The sequence below is a fragment of the Wickerhamomyces anomalus genome (assembly GCF_001661255.1).
Source record: "Wickerhamomyces anomalus NRRL Y-366-8 unplaced genomic scaffold WICANscaffold_1, whole genome shotgun sequence".
NCBI lineage: Eukaryota > Fungi > Ascomycota > Saccharomycetes > Phaffomycetales > Wickerhamomycetaceae > Hansenula > Hansenula anomala.
Genome location: NW_017567110.1, coordinates 2,390,507 through 2,407,379, shown reverse-complemented (window position 1 = coordinate 2,407,379; position 16,873 = coordinate 2,390,507). Strand labels below are relative to the sequence as shown.

Genomic DNA, 16,873 nt, shown 5'->3' with positions numbered 1-16,873 from the left:
TTGTAGTTGTTCCTAATTGATATGATACTTTATGCAAATACGGATTTTCAAGGAATATATACGACTAGCCGTTTGATACGCTTCAATTCACAACTCACAAGTACGATAAGCTTATAAAGAGACTTCCACAGCTGGTGAATACGAAGAGACGTCTGCTGAAATGTAAAAACTCTCATCTGATCATCTTCATATCTTTGGGAGATCATCAACTCCAATATGTTTCAAACTAGTCATTCAAACAAGTCTAATGAAATGATTAAATCATCTATTTCTAAATTATTATAAACTGCAATCTAACATGCTAAACTTTTCATATCTTTTCTTCTCCTTGTTGAACTGAATTGTATAAATTGAAGCCAATTATCCCACTATCAAAGGCAAATAATCAGATCTCAATTCTTGTGTGTATGAGTACCTAAATTCTCCCATTTTAAATTATATCTACCTTCAGGAATCTTATAATTAGCAATATGATTTAAAACTTCATCAGTATTTTTACCAACAACAACAATTTCACCATTACTTGCACTAATAAATCCAGCTTTAATTGAACTTTTAATGAATTCTAATAACCCATCATAAAACCCATCAATATTATAAAAAATAATAGGTTTTTCATGAATACCCAATTGAGACCATGTAATAACTTCCATAATCTCCTCTAAAGTACCATACCCACCTGGTAATGCGATAAAAGCATCAGCTTCTTGTCCCATCAATCTTTTTCTTGTATGCATATCATCAACAATAGTAGTTTTTCCATATTCATTAGAGATTGGTGTTAACCCCTTATGATTATTAATATCCTCATGTAATTTACCATTAAAATCATCTGGATCAACTCTTTCACGACTAACTAAAGCTTCTGGAATAATACCATGAACATACCCATTGTTTTCTGAACATGATTTTGCCACAGCTCCCATTAAACCAGCTGTCATTAAGCGTTAGTACTGGACTCCTAATATATATAATATAATTCAACTTACTGGTACCACCTCCATAAACTAAACCCCAATTCTTTTCTGCAATTTGTTTACCTAATTCACTAGCATGTTTAGAATAAGTTGAATCATTACCAAATGATGAACCGCAAAATACACAGACAACTTTTTCAGGTTTTGTTGATGCAGTCATGGTGTCTATATCTGTTCTTAATAAGTTTCTATTCAAAGTGGATGTGCCTATATCTCGTTATAATAGTTGTTTACTTAGTAGATTGTATAACTTGTTGTTATCCTTTTGCAACAGTGTCAAGTTTCGGATGAATCACTGGGGATCCTGGTGCCGCGGTACAGCAAGGGAACCCCTCGGCATCTCACATGAATAATCACGTGACTTTACGTTTTTGTTATTGACACGTTACTTCTGTCATTTCAGACTCTATTTTTTTTTTTTAATTTTCCTGCCATGAGCTGAGTGTTCAAGAAACTACCAAGGTTGAAGAATTAAGTTGTACAGAGATTTGTGCTGCTGCTTTGATGAAATGCTACATTGGAGATTGGTGAATCATCTGGGTTTCAATTAGGAGAGAGAGAGTGAAAAGAAGAGAGAAAAGAAAGAATTAAAGAGTGTGAAGAGAAAGAGAAGGACGGTATAAGATAGGGCTGGTACAATTAGAACAATAAGAAGAGTTCTATAATACATTTCTGATATTTATACATTCCATTGCAGGCTACTACAACAGTGCACTCATTTACACAGTTCTGCTGCTCACACAATCATCAATATTTTATTCTTTCAAATTTTTTATTTCAATTTCAAATACTTTTTCAAACAGAGGTATATTACCATTCAATCAATCAAAAGTGCAGGTTGGACTAATCGAAACGCCCTACAAGAAGACGGTATTGTTTATACAAAACGCTCTGTTAATTCAAGATAGTTGATTCATCAAAAAGACCCAAAACCATTCTTTTTTAACACAACTACGGACTTGGTTTTTCTTTTTTAGTTCATTTATACAATGGTGGATCAAAACCATGATGGTCAAAGATCTGTTCACAACATAGAGAATGAATTATCTAAATACTCTCTTGATGATACTGAAATATCTCAACTATTGGATAATAATCAAGTTGAAAATATAGAGAGGAAATTATCATCCACTTCTTCATTATCGGTTTCCTCTAGTGATTCATTACCTTCAACAAACACAACACAATCACAAAAAGATCCCAACAGCAATAACACTTTGATAAAAGAATTAAATAACGGTCTTATTCATGGTCATATCCATAATTTTGAAAATTTTACCTATATTCATGGTCATATTCATACAAATGAACAAACTTCATCATCATCACCACCACCACCACAAATTTCAGAATTGAAAAATTTTCATCCACAACAACAATCATCACTTTCTTTACCAACTGTGGAAAATGATGACCAATCACAAAGAAGAAGAAGAAGATCTTCTCATCGTCATTTTAATGAACCAGAATCTTCACAATTTTCAGATTGTCAACATTTTGAATTTTTAAACTGTCATGATAAAAATTCAATATTAAACAGTGAAATCCAATGTAATGAAGATCATGAAAATTGTGTTCCTAAAATTGTGGAAATTTGTTGTGATAATAAACATGATTCACAAAATGATTTGATACCCATTTTCCCAAGTTGTACTGATCATGAACAAACTGAACATGTTGAAAAACCATTAAAGGAAATTCAAGATGAACCAAAATTGGATTTAAATTGTGCGGGATCATTAGATGATTGTATTGATATTAAATGTGATTTGGATACTTGTAATATTGATGAATTATATTGCAGATATTGTGAAGATATTGATCAAATAACCAATGAATCTACATCAACACCAATTGCGGAATCACAACCAGTGAAATTAGAGAACAAAGATTCAACTGAAAGTAACAACAATAATAACTATATGGATATACTGAATGACTTACAACGTGATCTAAATCAACAACAACAGCAACAACAGCAACAACAAACAACATTATCCAAAAATAATGATACACCCCTTGGTTTCACAAACCCAATGGATTGTATAAATCCAAATTGTAATGCTTTCAAAAGACATCGTGAAGATGATGATCAACAACACCAACACACTCTCCATCATCATTTACATCATCATTCTTTCCAACATTCAGATAATCATCATCATCATCATATCCAAATCCATGATCATCAACCTAAAAAAATCAAAAAAAACATCAAGACAAATGATCATGATTTTATAAATTTTGAATGGAACTTTAAAAATCAAACAGGTGCTAAATGTGAATGGGAAAATTGTTCAACAACTCTTGATAATTCATTCCAATTACAAAATCATATAATGGAGGATCATTTATTATCCGAATATAATGTCCCATTACAATCAACTTCAAACCCAACTGGTTCTTTTGAATGTGAATGGAAAAATTGTGATTATAGTGGATATGATTTATTTTCATTAGTTAATCATATCAACGGTAGTCATGGATTTCAATATGATTTTGATATAAATAACATTTTCAAAAAAAATGAACAACTACCTCAACCTCAATCACTTGATTTTCCAACACCTTGTTCAGATTCAAGTGAAATTAAACCAACTATAACAACACAAGTTGTTAGAAAATCAAAACGTGCACAATGTGAAGAAGAATGTGAAGAAACAACATGTAAATGGGTTGAAACTAGTTCTCAAGGTGAAATTATAAAACAATGTAATGAGAAATTCTCCAATGCACAAGAATTAACAGATCATTTAATTCATCATCATGTCGGTTCAGGAAAATCAGAATATACTTGCCTTTGGGAAAATTGTTCAAGAAATCATCGAATTTTCAATCAAAGACAAAAAATCATTAGACATTTACATGTTCATACCCGTTACAAACCTTTTATTTGCAAAGTTTGTAATCATTCATTTGCAGTGGAATCAATGCTTGAACAACACATGAGGACTCATAGTGGTGAAAAACCATATAAATGTAAAGTTTGTGATAAACATTTTGCCACTTCAAGTTCATTAAGTATTCATGTTAGAACTCATACAGGTGAAAAACCATTAGTTTGTAAATATCCTGGTTGTGGTAAAAGGTTTAGTGAATCTTCAAATTTAACAAAACATATTAAAACTCATGAAAAATTCTTTAAATGTGATTATTGTGCAAAGAGTTTTAGTAAAGATAAACAATTACAAAGTCATATGGCTAAATATCATGCACAAGTTTGAAATATTATTTATTTTTCATATAATGATTATATTATTATTAACTTTTTTTATGTAGATCTATTTACAACTGCACTTCATAACTTGAAATATTCATCAAACAATTCTTTACATGGAACTTTTGCCTTTAATCTTGTACACAACAAGAAGACACCACTGAATTTTCTATGCAAACTATAAGTTTCCTCAGGAGGTGGAGTTAATCTTTCCTTCAACATAATCCCCATCTTGGCTTTAACTCTTGTTGTAACATCTTGTTTGGAAAAATCATAAAGTCCATCAGAACAAAAAGGTTCACCAAGGATAACAACCGAATCCACATGAGCATCAGCCATCTCTTCAGTTTCTAAACCTGTTAAATAACCCAATTTTTGTGAATAATGTTTAACCAATTCACGATCTTTATCCACAGCAGCTCTTAAACATGAAACATAATTTTTAATAAATTCATCATTATAATCTCTTGATGCACCAAAATCTAACAATTCAATTTTTTTATTATCTTCATTGAATAAGAAATTTGCCCAATTTGGATCTGTTTGCATAAATTTAAATTGTGCAATTTCTTGTAAACACAATCTTAAAATATTTGAAGCAATCCAGTCATTTGTAGATTGATCCCAAGAACCACGACAAACTTCAACACCTTTTAAATAATCCATTGTCAAGATATTTTCATTACTAACTTCATCATAAACTTTTGGAACTTGGAAAACAGAATCTTTACCTAATAATTCAGCAAATTTTTTAATATTCTCAGCTTCTCTGTTAAAATCACATTCCCATTTCAATTCAGTTCTTGCATTTTGTATAGATTTTTCAGGAAACATACCTCTTGGTAATAATCTTGAAGCAGTCATAAACATTAATAAATTATCCATATCTGAATCTATGGAATCTTTAACACCAGGATATTGAATCTTGACAGCGACTGGTGAACCATTTTTCAAAACAGCCTTATGAACTTGAGATATCGAAGCAGATGCAATTGGCACTTCATCAAAACTTTGAAAATGTTTTGTATTCCAATCTTCACCAAGGTTTAATTTCATTAATCTATCCAATTGTGAGGGAGGCATAAAATAACCTTGATTTTGAACATTTTTCAATAAATCTGAAATTTCACGAGGCAAAAAAGATTCATCTTGTATTGACATCATTTGTCCAACTTTTAAAGCAGCACCTCTCATTTTTCTTAATTTATCACCTAAAATTGAAACATTCTTGGAGGATAATGCCAATTTCCTTAAGTCTGTCTTTTCACCACTAGCATAAGCTCTTAATCCATCAGTTGCAGTGTTTAACCCAATATTTGCAGCTAAATGCCCATAATGGAATAATCTTTGTAATTTAGTTGAAGGTATTTTAGCATAACGGGATTCATCCAAGATTTTAGCAGCAACTTTTGCAGGAGGATCTCTTGTTTCCGGTTGACGAGTCTTTTCCGTTATTTCTGGGATGATTGTTGGTTTAACAGCTTTTGTTGAATAATTTCTTGATGTTGATGGTGTTTGAGGATTAATCTTTGGTCTTTTATCATCTTGTATTATGGTTGAACTCGCATTGGATTTAAAAGTGGATTGTGTACTTGAAGCTGGAGCAGGTGTTGACTGAGTTGTGCCAGTTCTGATTGATTGAGATTTTGAATTCAATTCGTCATACATTTCATCATGAATTCGACAATTTTTGGTCAATATTGAAGACTTGTAAAAATTGCAAGCCTCTGTCTGTACCAAGTCCAATGAAGCTCTAGCGACGTTGGCAGCAGCTTTTGAGATTGTGAGTATCTCATGGACACCTTCTCTCGTTAGCATATTGAGTATAAAGTTAGCAAAAGCAAGGAAAGCCTGGTTTTAATTGGCCAAAGAGTGACTATTAAATAGATCTCTTCACTTTGTAAATTCGTTTTGTTGAGGTTTTTCTCGGTTTTGAAATGCTCGCAAAGCAACCCGCGAAAGTAGGGCCTCGTTTGGTGAAAAGACCAAGAAAATGATAAGAGAGAATCAAATTCAATAGGGCAGATGCAATATCATTCAAATAGTATGAACTTTTTTTTGACAAAGCCTTTTTCTCACAGTTTCAATCCTGTCTATTTCCTTTTTTAGTACCAGGATTATACTCTGCCATTGTAGCACGTGCAACGAGTGGCCCTGTCCAAAATATTGTTTTCATAAAAAAAAATTTATCAGTAAAAGCTCATCTCTGCTATAAACAAGAAATCCATAACCAGATAAAGTACGTACAATGGGCGACAGTGAAAGACCAAAGAAGAAGCTACGCATCGTGGACACATTATCAGGGGAGAAGGTTGCTGAGAAGGCCGAAGCTGAGTTGAAAGCACACCCTCACCATGTCGATGAACAAGTTTTAGAATTCCATAATAATCGTGAATTTAAAAATTTAACACCACACAAGACAACTGCAAAGCAAGCTGAAAACTTGGAAAATGCCACTAATAATCCTTTCACTGGTGAGAAATTCACTCAGAAGTATTTTGATATATTGAAAGTCCGTCGTGATTTACCTGTTCATGCTCAACGTGATGAATTTTTAAAAATTTTCCAATCTACACAAATTATGGTTTTCGTTGGTGAAACTGGTTCTGGTAAAACTACACAAATTCCTCAATTTGTTCTTTATGATGATATGCCTCATTTGAAAGGTACCCAGGTTGCATGTACCCAACCTCGTCGTGTTGCCGCCATGTCTGTTGCTGCAAGAGTTGCTGATGAAATGGATGTTACATTAGGTGAAGAAGTTGGTTATAATATTAGATTTGAAAATAAAACTTCCAACAAGACTTTGTTGAAATATATGACTGATGGTATGTTATTAAGAGAAGCTATGGAGGATCATAATTTATCACGTTATTCCGTTTTGATTTTAGATGAAGCTCATGAACGTACTTTAGCTACTGATATATTGATGGGGTTAATTAAACAAATTTCTCAAAGAAGATCCGATTTGAAAATCATAATCATGTCTGCCACTTTAGATGCTGAAAAATTTCAAAATTATTTCAATGATGCACCATTATTAGCAGTTCCTGGTAGAACTCATCCAGTTGAAATTTATTATACGCCAGAATATCAAAAAGATTATCTTGATTCAGCCATTAGAACCGTTTTACAAATCCATGCCACAGAAGGTGAAGGTGATGTCTTGGTATTCTTGACAGGTGAAGAAGAAATTGAAGATGCATGTAGGAAAATTTCATTAGAAGCTGATGAATTAATCAGAGAACAAGGTTGTGGTCCACTAAGTGTTTATCCATTATATGGTTCATTACCACCATATCAACAACAAAAAATCTTTGAACCTGCACCTGAACCAATCAATGGACGTCCAGGTAGAAAAGTTATCATTGCTACAAACATTGCAGAAACTTCTTTGACAATTGATGGTATTGTTTATGTTGTTGATCCTGGGTTCTCAAAACAAAAAGTTTATAATCCAAGAATTAGAGTAGAATCGTTATTAGTCTCACCAATTTCCAAGGCAAGTGCTCAACAAAGAGCTGGTCGTGCTGGTCGTACTAGACCTGGTAAATGTTTTAGATTATACACCGAGGAAGCTTACAAAAAAGAGTTGATTGAAGCTACATATCCGGAAATTTTAAGATGTAATTTATCATCAGTGGTGTTATTGTTGAAGAAAGTTGGTGTTGATGATTTAGTTCATTTTGATTTTATGGATCCTCCAGCACCTGAAACCATGATGAGAGCTTTAGAAGAATTAAATTATTTGGCTGTATTGAACGATGAAGGTGAGTTAACTGCCTTGGGTAGATTAGCTTCAAATTTCCCATTGGATCCATTATTAGCAGTCATGTTGATTGGTTCAGCAGACCATAAATGTTCAGAAGAAATATTAACAATTGTTAGTTTATTAAATGTTCCAAATGTTTTCGTTAGACCTGCAAACTCTAGAAAATATGCAGATGAAGCCAAATTACAATTTGCTGATCAATCTGGAGATTTTGTCACTTTATTAAATGTTTTCAATGAATATCAATCAGCTTTAGAACAAGGAGGTATTAATCAATGGTGTCGTGATAATTTTGTTTCATATAGAACAATGGTTCAAGCCATAAACATTAGAAAACAATTGTACAGAATGATGGAAAATTATGATATTCCAGTGATATCAACATCACAAGATGATAAGAAATTTAATAAATACATTACAAGAGCATTATTGGGTGGGTTTTTCATGCAAGTTGCCATCAAGAGTGGGAAAGGTTACAAGACAGTTGATGGACAAGATGTTTTAGTCCATCCAAGTACAGTTTTACCAGTTTCACCAGAATATTTGTTATATAATGAGTTGGTGTTAACTTCAAAGACATATATTAGAACTGTTCATGCAGTTAAAGGGGATGAATTGAAGAAATTTGAATTTTTTAGTGATTATAGATTTTGAGCAGAAGTAATATTATATACATTTTGGGGATTTTTAACCTGTTCGTAGCCATATTGATTATATGTTGACGGATCTAGGTGGGATTAGATACAATCAAACTAATTGAAGAATAAGCAGTACTAATTTGTATATTTGCTGAATATTGAATACTGAATCCTGTTTATCCTGATTCCTGATACATCTGCTTAACAAATCTGTTTCAAAGCCCGTACTCCTATTGACCCTGCAGAAGATTAAGGCAGATACCAGATTTCAGATACAGCACATGAATCGCCATGAATCATTGCAGAAACATGGGGAGAGCAGTGCAATTGCAGTAGTGAAACGATAGATAATCTCAGGATGTTTCCAATTAGGTTGTAATAAGAGATGTAGGGAGTGCTAAAAGGACCCACTATTGTTCCAACTCCGTGTTGAACTGACTAAAAGGGAATGGCAGGCCTTATTAAACCATGAAACGGTGGTTACAGTGTAGATGCTGAGGTGGTATAGCGTAGAGTACAACTGATATGTGATTTTATAGAGAAGCACAAGACATATGATATTATTATCATAGATATTCACGAATGCCATGTGCTCAATGCTCATCGCCAACTGGTTATAGTTTCCTTCTAGAAATGAGTTTCACACCAGCGAATGTTCCATCAACGAGCCCAGTGCATCAACGCAGCTTCCTTCAAAAGCCTTGATGGAATTCAGCATACACAAAGAATGTCTGTCGTTCTACTTATCTCTTGATGGGCTGATTTGTCCTCTGCTACAGTTCTTGGAGAGTTGCTCAGTTCTACACAGCGTATTATTGGCACCATTAGTTGGCACATCCACACTTAGCAAAAACGTAGAACACGATGCAAACGATTTTAACATCAACTACACCATCATCATCATCATTTTCTTCCAATAACAGACTCTTCTCTATCTCCATATCCAGATTATATACTCTTCAAAGTGTACCACTGTTTCGGATAAACCCATCACCGAAAGAGAAAAAAGCAAAAACATCTTTTATCATCTGAAATTTATAGACATAACTGAACATCAGCTTAAATACCATCTCAAGATCTATAAACTACATTTCCAGGCCCCAAATACACTACTACAAGCTACAATATAGTACACATTATACCACATCATTCATTTCCACTCCATCAAGAACAAATTTTTTCCTTTTCGTTTTTCTTTTAAGAGGTCCAGCCATCTTTTTGACATCTTCAAGACGAAAAGAATATCACTAAACATTAATACAACATAACACAACAACAACTAGATCTAAATAGGGTTGGAATTCGAAAATGAAGAAGAAATCAGGCTCTTTGGTGAATACAAAACCTTTGAAACCATCCCCTTTAGCCTCTGCGAAGCAGAATAACAGTAATAACAAGGGTAATAACAATAATAATGAAGTTGGTCAAATACGTTCAACAAGTCCTTTATCATCAGTAATATCCAAGTCAGATCTGAAAAGAAATGAAGAGATAGAACAACAGATACAAGATAATATACAACACAGCTATAAAATCTATGATGTTGAGCATCAAAAGTCAATACAAACCCCTTCACCAACTCCTCTATCACCAATCAACAATTCATCACAGGGATCTCCATCACTAATACCCAGAGACTTACAACAACAACAACCTTCACAGCAAGAAACTGATGAACTAGAATTATCAAACTTCACAAGACACAACATCCCACCGCAACTTCTAGAGAAACTTGCAACTTTCCCACTTTTCAAAAATGCTCCAAGAACTTTCCATAATGCAATAGCTGGAAGATTAAAATTAGTTCAACATCATGCTCAAGAATATATCGTTAGGTTTGGCGAACCTGCTAAATCCATGTATTGGATCCTAAGAGGCTCAGTGGCCGTGACATCCCCAGATGGTGAAGCTGTTCATGCTGAACTAGTTGCTGGTCAATTTTTCGGGGAAATTGGTATACTGTTCAACAGACCAAGAACTGCAACAGTGGTGGCTAGAACTAAAGTACTCTTAGGAGTTTTAACTGCTGATAATTTCAATGCTGTATTATCTGATTTCCCTGCCGTGGAGAGAATGATTAGAGATGAAGCTCAAGAGAGATTAAGCATGCAAGATAAAAGGAAAAGAAATGGGGTAACGAATATAATTTCAAAACCAAATAGTACAATGTCCACTATCTTGAGTGATAATAAAAACAATGGTGGTTCGTCTGAAGGCGTTGCTGCTTCAAATGTTGTTATGGCAAATGCTACAGTGCCAGGACCTTCTGTACCTCCTCATGTTCATCATTCTTCACATTTGGTTTCATCAATACCTTCAACGTTATTGGAAAATGTTTCACCAAATCTAAGGAAAAGTTCACATACTTTACACACTATCCAGGAAAGGAAAAGTCTTCCAAGAATCCACGATAATGTTGATCATTCTATCCCTACAAGAGATTTCCTAAGAAGTTTACCAATGTTTACACTATTACCTTCAAATATTATCCATGAGCTGGTACTAGGTGTGGAACCAACAAGGTTTGAACCATTTGAATATATTGTTAGGAAAGGAGAATTGGGCCGTGATATTTATTTTATTGTTAATGGTGAAGTGGAAGTATTAAGTCCCAAGAGAATTTCATTAACTTCTTCGCATGGTAATAAAGATAAAAAAGTGGATCATGTTTTAGCAAGATTAGGTACTGGTCAATACTTTGGTGAAATGGCTTTTTTACAATCGATCTCTAAACATGATCGAGATTTCCAAAAGATTGAAAGAAGTGCTGATATTAGATCTGTCTCCACTGTGGATTTATTGATTGTTAGTGGTGATCAATTGGAGAATTTGTATTCAAGGTATCCTAGGATTTGTGATGAAATGAGAGAAACTGCTAAAAAGAGAAATGATCGAAACCAAATCAATACCCAGGATGATGATCAACAACATCAAGAAGAATTGATGTTCAAAGATCCTTTCAAAAAATGGAAGGGTTTCCAATCACCAGGAACACAGAAAGAACAGTTCCAACCACCAAAGCAAACAGATGTTCATGGTGTTAAAAGAAGAAGAAGTAATTCACTTCAATTTTCATCATCAGATACACCATTACACAAGACCAATGAACAACAACAAGCCCCATCACCACAACCACCAAAACCACGTTCATCTTCAATAGTCCCTGACCACTTAATAAGAAGTGCTTCACCATTATCAGAATCATCTTCAACAACTTCACAACTATACACAACAACTTCCACAGCTGCCTCATCATTCTCCACAGCTCCTCCAAGCTCAATATTTGACAATAACGAGTTTTCTTTCCAAAGAAGAAGATCTATAGCCACAATAACTCAATCAATTGATCCAAGAGAATCTTCATCATCACCATTGACCCTCAATGTCCCACCACTGAACCCAGTTCTACCATCCTTAAACTCATTCCCATCACATCAAAGAACACCACAACCGTTCCAATACATGAACCATGCTAAAAGATTAAGATTAGCAAGCATAAGTGGGAGACGTCGCTCCTCAGTATTGAGCACAGGTCCATTACCTGATCGTATCTTGTTGAAAGTTTTTGAATTCTTATCATTGCCCGAATTAATGAAACTCAGAATAATTTGCAGAAGATGGAGACAATTATTATATGTTGCCCCTGGGTTTTTCGAAGTTTTGGATTTAAAACCCTACAATACTTCAATTGATGATGATGCCTTGATACAGATCACTGATTTTGTTGGTTCAAGACCAAAAGTTATTGATATTTCTGATTGTTTCCATATAACTGATTTAGGTTTTTGTTATATGGTTAATGAGATTGGAATGAGTGGCTCAATACAAATCATCAAGATGAGATCAGTTTGGGATGTGAGTGCAATGGCTATTATGGATGTCGCTGTACCAAGTATTGGACATCATATTGTGGAGTTGGATTTATCAAATTGTAGAAAAGTTAGAGATGATGTTGTTGAAAGATTAATTGGTTGGAAAAATAAATTACACCCTGCTCAAACTAAAAACTCTATTGTGGTTAATTCAATTGATGATCCAATTCCTGGGATGGAAGAATTTGATGACCAAAATAATAATGAATCTGCTATCGGTTGTGCAAATTTGAAGAATTTAAATCTTGGTTATTGCAAACATTTAACTGATAGATCAATGTATCACATTGCATTACATGCTAATGATCGTCTTGAATCACTAGATTTAACAAGATGTACTACAATAACAGATGCCGGGTTTGCATATTGGGCTTATCAACCTTTCCCTTATTTAACCAAATTGAAATTAAGTGATTGTACATTTTTAACAGATAAAACAATAGTGGCAATTGCAAGTTCTGCTCAAGGTTTAACATTCTTGGATTTATCATTTTGTTGTGCTTTAACTGATGTTTCTATTGAAGTTTTATGTCTTGGTTGTCCAAATTTAAAACATTTGGATCTTTCGTTTTGTGGATCAGCTATTAGTGACTCAACATTATTGGCAATTTCTATCCATTTAAGGAATTTGGAATCTTTGGTTATTAAAGGTTGTGTTAGAGTTACAAGATCAGGTGTCGATGCTTTATTATCAAGTTCAATTCCATTAAAGTATTTGGATATCTCCCAATGTCGTAATGCTCATTTTTATAGAGCTGACATTCCTGCCCCTATTATCAAACCAAATCCTAATTCCAAATCTGCCTTTGTCACTACAAGTTATGATCGTGTTGTTGAGTTGGTTATTTGAATTTTTTTTACTTTTGAAATATAATGACAATTGATGTGTGTACAAGTATATTATATTTTAACGAGTATATTATTTAACGAATTGATATGACTACAATATAAAAGATCTGTAATATTACTTTTTTTTAAGACAAATTATATGACAAAAATACGACTCACCCACTCCCTTAATAGACAGAGATATAATTATTTATACGATCTTTTTGATTTTGTGCAATACATTCAGCAATCCAAGTGATGTTTCTAATTTCTTGTTCTTTTGATTTCATCCATGCCCAAATAGTACTGATTGTAAATTGTTGAGTAAAAGCATCTCTGCATAATTCCATCTCTAATTTATAGAAATGATCCTCTAAAGTTTTACCACCAACGTTATCGAAAAACGATTTATATTCATAAACATTCTCCACAATTGATCTGATTTGTTCAACATCATCTGCTCTTGCCAAAGCTTCAGTACCCATTGGATATAATTTACCAAATGCAGGTAATAATGATTTCTTCTCTTCTGGTGATAATTCAGAGTCAAAAGAGTTCAAAGAGATGTTAATTGAACGTCTATCAGCTTCAAATTCTAATAAAGTTTTCATGATAGTGGAAGCTGGATCTGGTTGTTCAAGACAAAATTTATAAAAATCTTCCAAATATGCCTTGTATAATTTATTTCTAATGATCTCAATATTTAAATCGTCTAAATCTTCGGCAGTTAGACAATCTTTAAAATATGGGGCTAATGGTGTATCCACCAAAACTGTTTGATATAATGAATCAATATCAGTGGCAACAGTTAGAGTTGGTAATGTATCAAACCAACCTAATGGATGACATCTATCCAAAATTTCAGCTTTATCTCTATCATGGACAGTCCCTGTTATCATTAATGCCACGTTATCAATCATATAACCATATGTAATATAGTCCATAAATTTGGATAATGGCTGTACTGCCTGGTCACGGATATAGTTGAACTCAGAGTATAGTTTTTGAGCAGCATTGTCTTGAATAGTTGAAGTGGCTAATGGACTAGGAACATTAGCTAAAAAGTTACCATAATCAGTTGATGATAATTGTAGTTTTAAATCCTCCAAAGTATCACATTGTGTCAAGTTGATATATTGATTTGAGTTTAATAGACCATTTCTATAACCACGAACAACACCTTCGATGTAACCACTGATTAATTGTTAGTATCATTACTTTGATTAACATCTCGTGGGAATGGTATTAGGTACATACTTATCAATGTTAAAATATAGCCCTTCCATCTTTAAAATTCAATTGGGATAATCTAAGTGGTGATGAAAACAGTTCAGTTAATATGTTCTCTGATACCAAGAAAGCAACAAGATAGAACCAGTAAGCCTATTGTCTGATTCTTTTATTTATCTGATATGCTATCCAAAATGTTCTCCCTTTGAAATTGGGCTGCCAAAATCAAGTGGATCAAAATCCGAGGGCTTGAAAGTCGGATATCAGAATAGGGTAAATCCTCAAATTCGCGAACTGATCAAAACATCAACATCAACAGCATTTCAGAAAGTTGGGTTACGAGATCTTTGTTCAAAGGGATATCAAGTGCCTGCTGACTGAGTCAAAATATGACTGAAGTCGAGAATTATGATGCGTCCTCGCTGGAGGTGCTACTCCAGGAACTGTCCGATGACCTGCCCAGTGAAATCCAATCATTACTAGAGTCGCCAGCGTTACACAGTGATATATTGAAATACTTGAATGATATCAGTTCAATTGAATCAAATGACTATTTATCTTCAATCCCACCCACCCCAGCAGCTAATAGGGATGGAAACATAGTGGAAGAGAGAACATTGGTTCAAGATATTGCTGAGTTAGAAGCTAATCAAAGATCCATTGATTCAAAATTGAAAAACCTGATAATCAAATCACAAGGTTCAATTATTGAAAATGAAATTGGGTTAAAAGATGCTTATCAATCTTTTGACACTGAATTTGCACATAATGCAAAATCACTTTGGAGAACTTTCAAAGATGATGACATTGATGAAATTAAAGATGATCAAGATCAAGAATTACAAGAACTAGAATTTGATTTGGATCCAACAACAAAGCAAGATACATTTTATCAAACGATTTCCAATATCAAAAACACACAACTAAATGAGACTGAAAAACACAAAAATCTTTCAATTGTTTTAGATAACATGGATCAAATATTGAATGTATTAGAATTACCGTCGTTAGCAGGTGCGTGTATTAAAGCAGGCTATTATTCAGAAGCACTTGAGATCAGTTCATATACAAGAAGATTGGCGATCAGATTCCCAAACAGTGACTTGGTTAAAGAAGTGGAAGCTGGTGTTAAATCAGAAATGTCCATGATGTTGACTGGATTGATTAGACTATTAAGAACAAATTTGAAACAATCATCCATAATAAAGATCTTGTCATATCTTAGAAGAATACAACCATTCAGTCAATCCAATAATGCTGATGAACAACTGAAAAGAATCTTACTGCACTCTCGTTACGAGTTTATTAAGCTGGAATTATCTTCCCTATTACCATTGAGAGAAAGCGCATTGCATGAAAAATATTTGAAGAGAAGTATTGAAGTTATCAGAGAGTTTTGTTTTGGTTCAATTATGACATATAAGAGTATCTTCGCAGATATTGATGATTTCGAATTAGAAGATGTAAAGATAGAATTGGAAGAGGTTGAACAATCAGAAGAACAAATTCCAAAAGTTGAAAAGGAAGAAGAGGTATCGACCCAAGCCGAAGCAAGTGAGACTAAAGCGAACAATGCAAAGGAAGAGGGAGATGCAGCTGAAAAGGAATTCAATGATGAATCCAAACTGGATGCTGATTCAAAGGATCAAAAGGTGGAAGAAGGATCAGAAGACAACAAAGAAGAGGATGTACCTGCAGATTCTCTGGAACAAAAACAGGATGAGAACAAACAGACCGAGCAAAAAGATAAGTCTACAGATGATGCGGATGAGTTAAAAGAATTGAAAGAGCCAACTCCAGAGAAACCTATTATCAAATTACTCGAAAACAGAAAACAATCCAACATCTTATTATTCGAGTTTGTCCGCAATGTTTTGATTGAACTGATACAAAACTTGAAAGTTTCATTACTAGAAGTCCACGAAAAGTCAATTAGAGATGGCCTCTACTTGCAATTGATTTACTGTTCCCAGAGTTTAGGTAGAATTGATGAGAACTTCAGTGATTTGATGACAGTCACGTTGTTGAATGCTAAAGATGAAAATTCCAAACACATCATTGATAGAGAATCTTGGGCCGTATCCATTCAAAAACAACAACAACTAGCTAAAAGTTTGAATCGATGAAATATTTATTCAGCAAAGTGTAGAAAATTGTGTCTACTTAAATTTTGTATGTGCCTCAAAATGCTGCCCCTACCGGATTTTCCAGGAACGCTGTCAAAAATAGGGATCTAAAGCCTGGTTGATGAAAGGCTGTACTACGAAGATTGGATTTCTGGTATGGGCATTGGCTTCACATTGTTAGCCATAGCTAAACAAAACAACTATACGCTTTAG

General features: G+C 33.8%; 7 protein-coding genes across 7 annotated transcripts; 4 read left to right on the top strand and 3 right to left on the bottom strand.

Annotated features, from left to right (window-relative positions):
* Positions 1 to 133: 133 nt before the first annotated feature.
* LOG1 (Log1p) lies at positions 134 to 1,380 on the bottom strand. The gene is given in 3 exon segments (XM_019186145.1): positions 134 to 934; positions 990 to 1,214; positions 1,226 to 1,380. 2 exon segments carry the CDS (start codon positions 1,135 to 1,137, stop codon positions 393 to 395), a joined length of 690 nt encoding a protein of 229 aa, XP_019041828.1. The 5' UTR covers positions 1,138 to 1,214; positions 1,226 to 1,380; the 3' UTR covers positions 134 to 392.
* A 586-nt stretch (positions 1,381 to 1,966) lies between these two features.
* ZAP1 (Zap1p) lies at positions 1,967 to 4,201 on the top strand (the record flags this gene model as incomplete). Its single annotated transcript, XM_019184450.1, has 1 exon — positions 1,967 to 4,201. The coding sequence occupies one exon, from the start codon at positions 1,967 to 1,969 to the stop codon at positions 4,199 to 4,201; it is 2,235 nt and encodes a 744-aa protein (XP_019041827.1).
* Positions 4,202 to 4,275: 74 nt separating this feature from the next.
* Positions 4,276 to 6,012, bottom strand: COQ8 (protein kinase COQ8; the record flags this gene model as incomplete). The annotated part of the gene is made up of 2 exons (XM_019182648.1): positions 4,276 to 5,755; positions 5,810 to 6,012. The coding sequence occupies 2 exons, from the start codon at positions 6,010 to 6,012 to the stop codon at positions 4,276 to 4,278; spliced, it is 1,683 nt and encodes a 560-aa protein (XP_019041826.1).
* Positions 6,013 to 6,442: 430 nt separating this feature from the next.
* On the top strand, positions 6,443 to 8,620 carry PRP43 (DEAH-box ATP-dependent RNA helicase PRP43; the record flags this gene model as incomplete). Its single annotated transcript, XM_019183033.1, has 1 exon — positions 6,443 to 8,620. One exon carries the CDS (start codon positions 6,443 to 6,445, stop codon positions 8,618 to 8,620), a length of 2,178 nt encoding a protein of 725 aa, XP_019041825.1.
* Positions 8,621 to 9,912: 1,292 nt separating this feature from the next.
* Positions 9,913 to 13,326, top strand: WICANDRAFT_25768 (uncharacterized protein; the record flags this gene model as incomplete). Its single annotated transcript, XM_019181187.1, has 3 exons — positions 9,913 to 10,772; positions 10,992 to 11,578; positions 11,765 to 13,326. 3 exons carry the CDS (start codon positions 9,913 to 9,915, stop codon positions 13,324 to 13,326), a joined length of 3,009 nt encoding a protein of 1,002 aa, XP_019041824.1.
* Positions 13,327 to 13,492: 166 nt separating this feature from the next.
* VMA6 (H(+)-transporting V0 sector ATPase subunit d) lies at positions 13,493 to 14,590 on the bottom strand (the record flags this gene model as incomplete). Its single annotated transcript, XM_019181338.1, has 2 exons — positions 13,493 to 14,498; positions 14,562 to 14,590. The coding sequence occupies 2 exons, from the start codon at positions 14,588 to 14,590 to the stop codon at positions 13,493 to 13,495; spliced, it is 1,035 nt and encodes a 344-aa protein (XP_019041823.1).
* A 333-nt stretch (positions 14,591 to 14,923) lies between these two features.
* COG8 (Golgi transport complex subunit COG8) lies at positions 14,924 to 16,660 on the top strand (the record flags this gene model as incomplete). Its single annotated transcript, XM_019183032.1, has 1 exon — positions 14,924 to 16,660. One exon carries the CDS (start codon positions 14,924 to 14,926, stop codon positions 16,658 to 16,660), a length of 1,737 nt encoding a protein of 578 aa, XP_019041822.1.
* Positions 16,661 to 16,873: the final 213 nt, after the last annotated feature.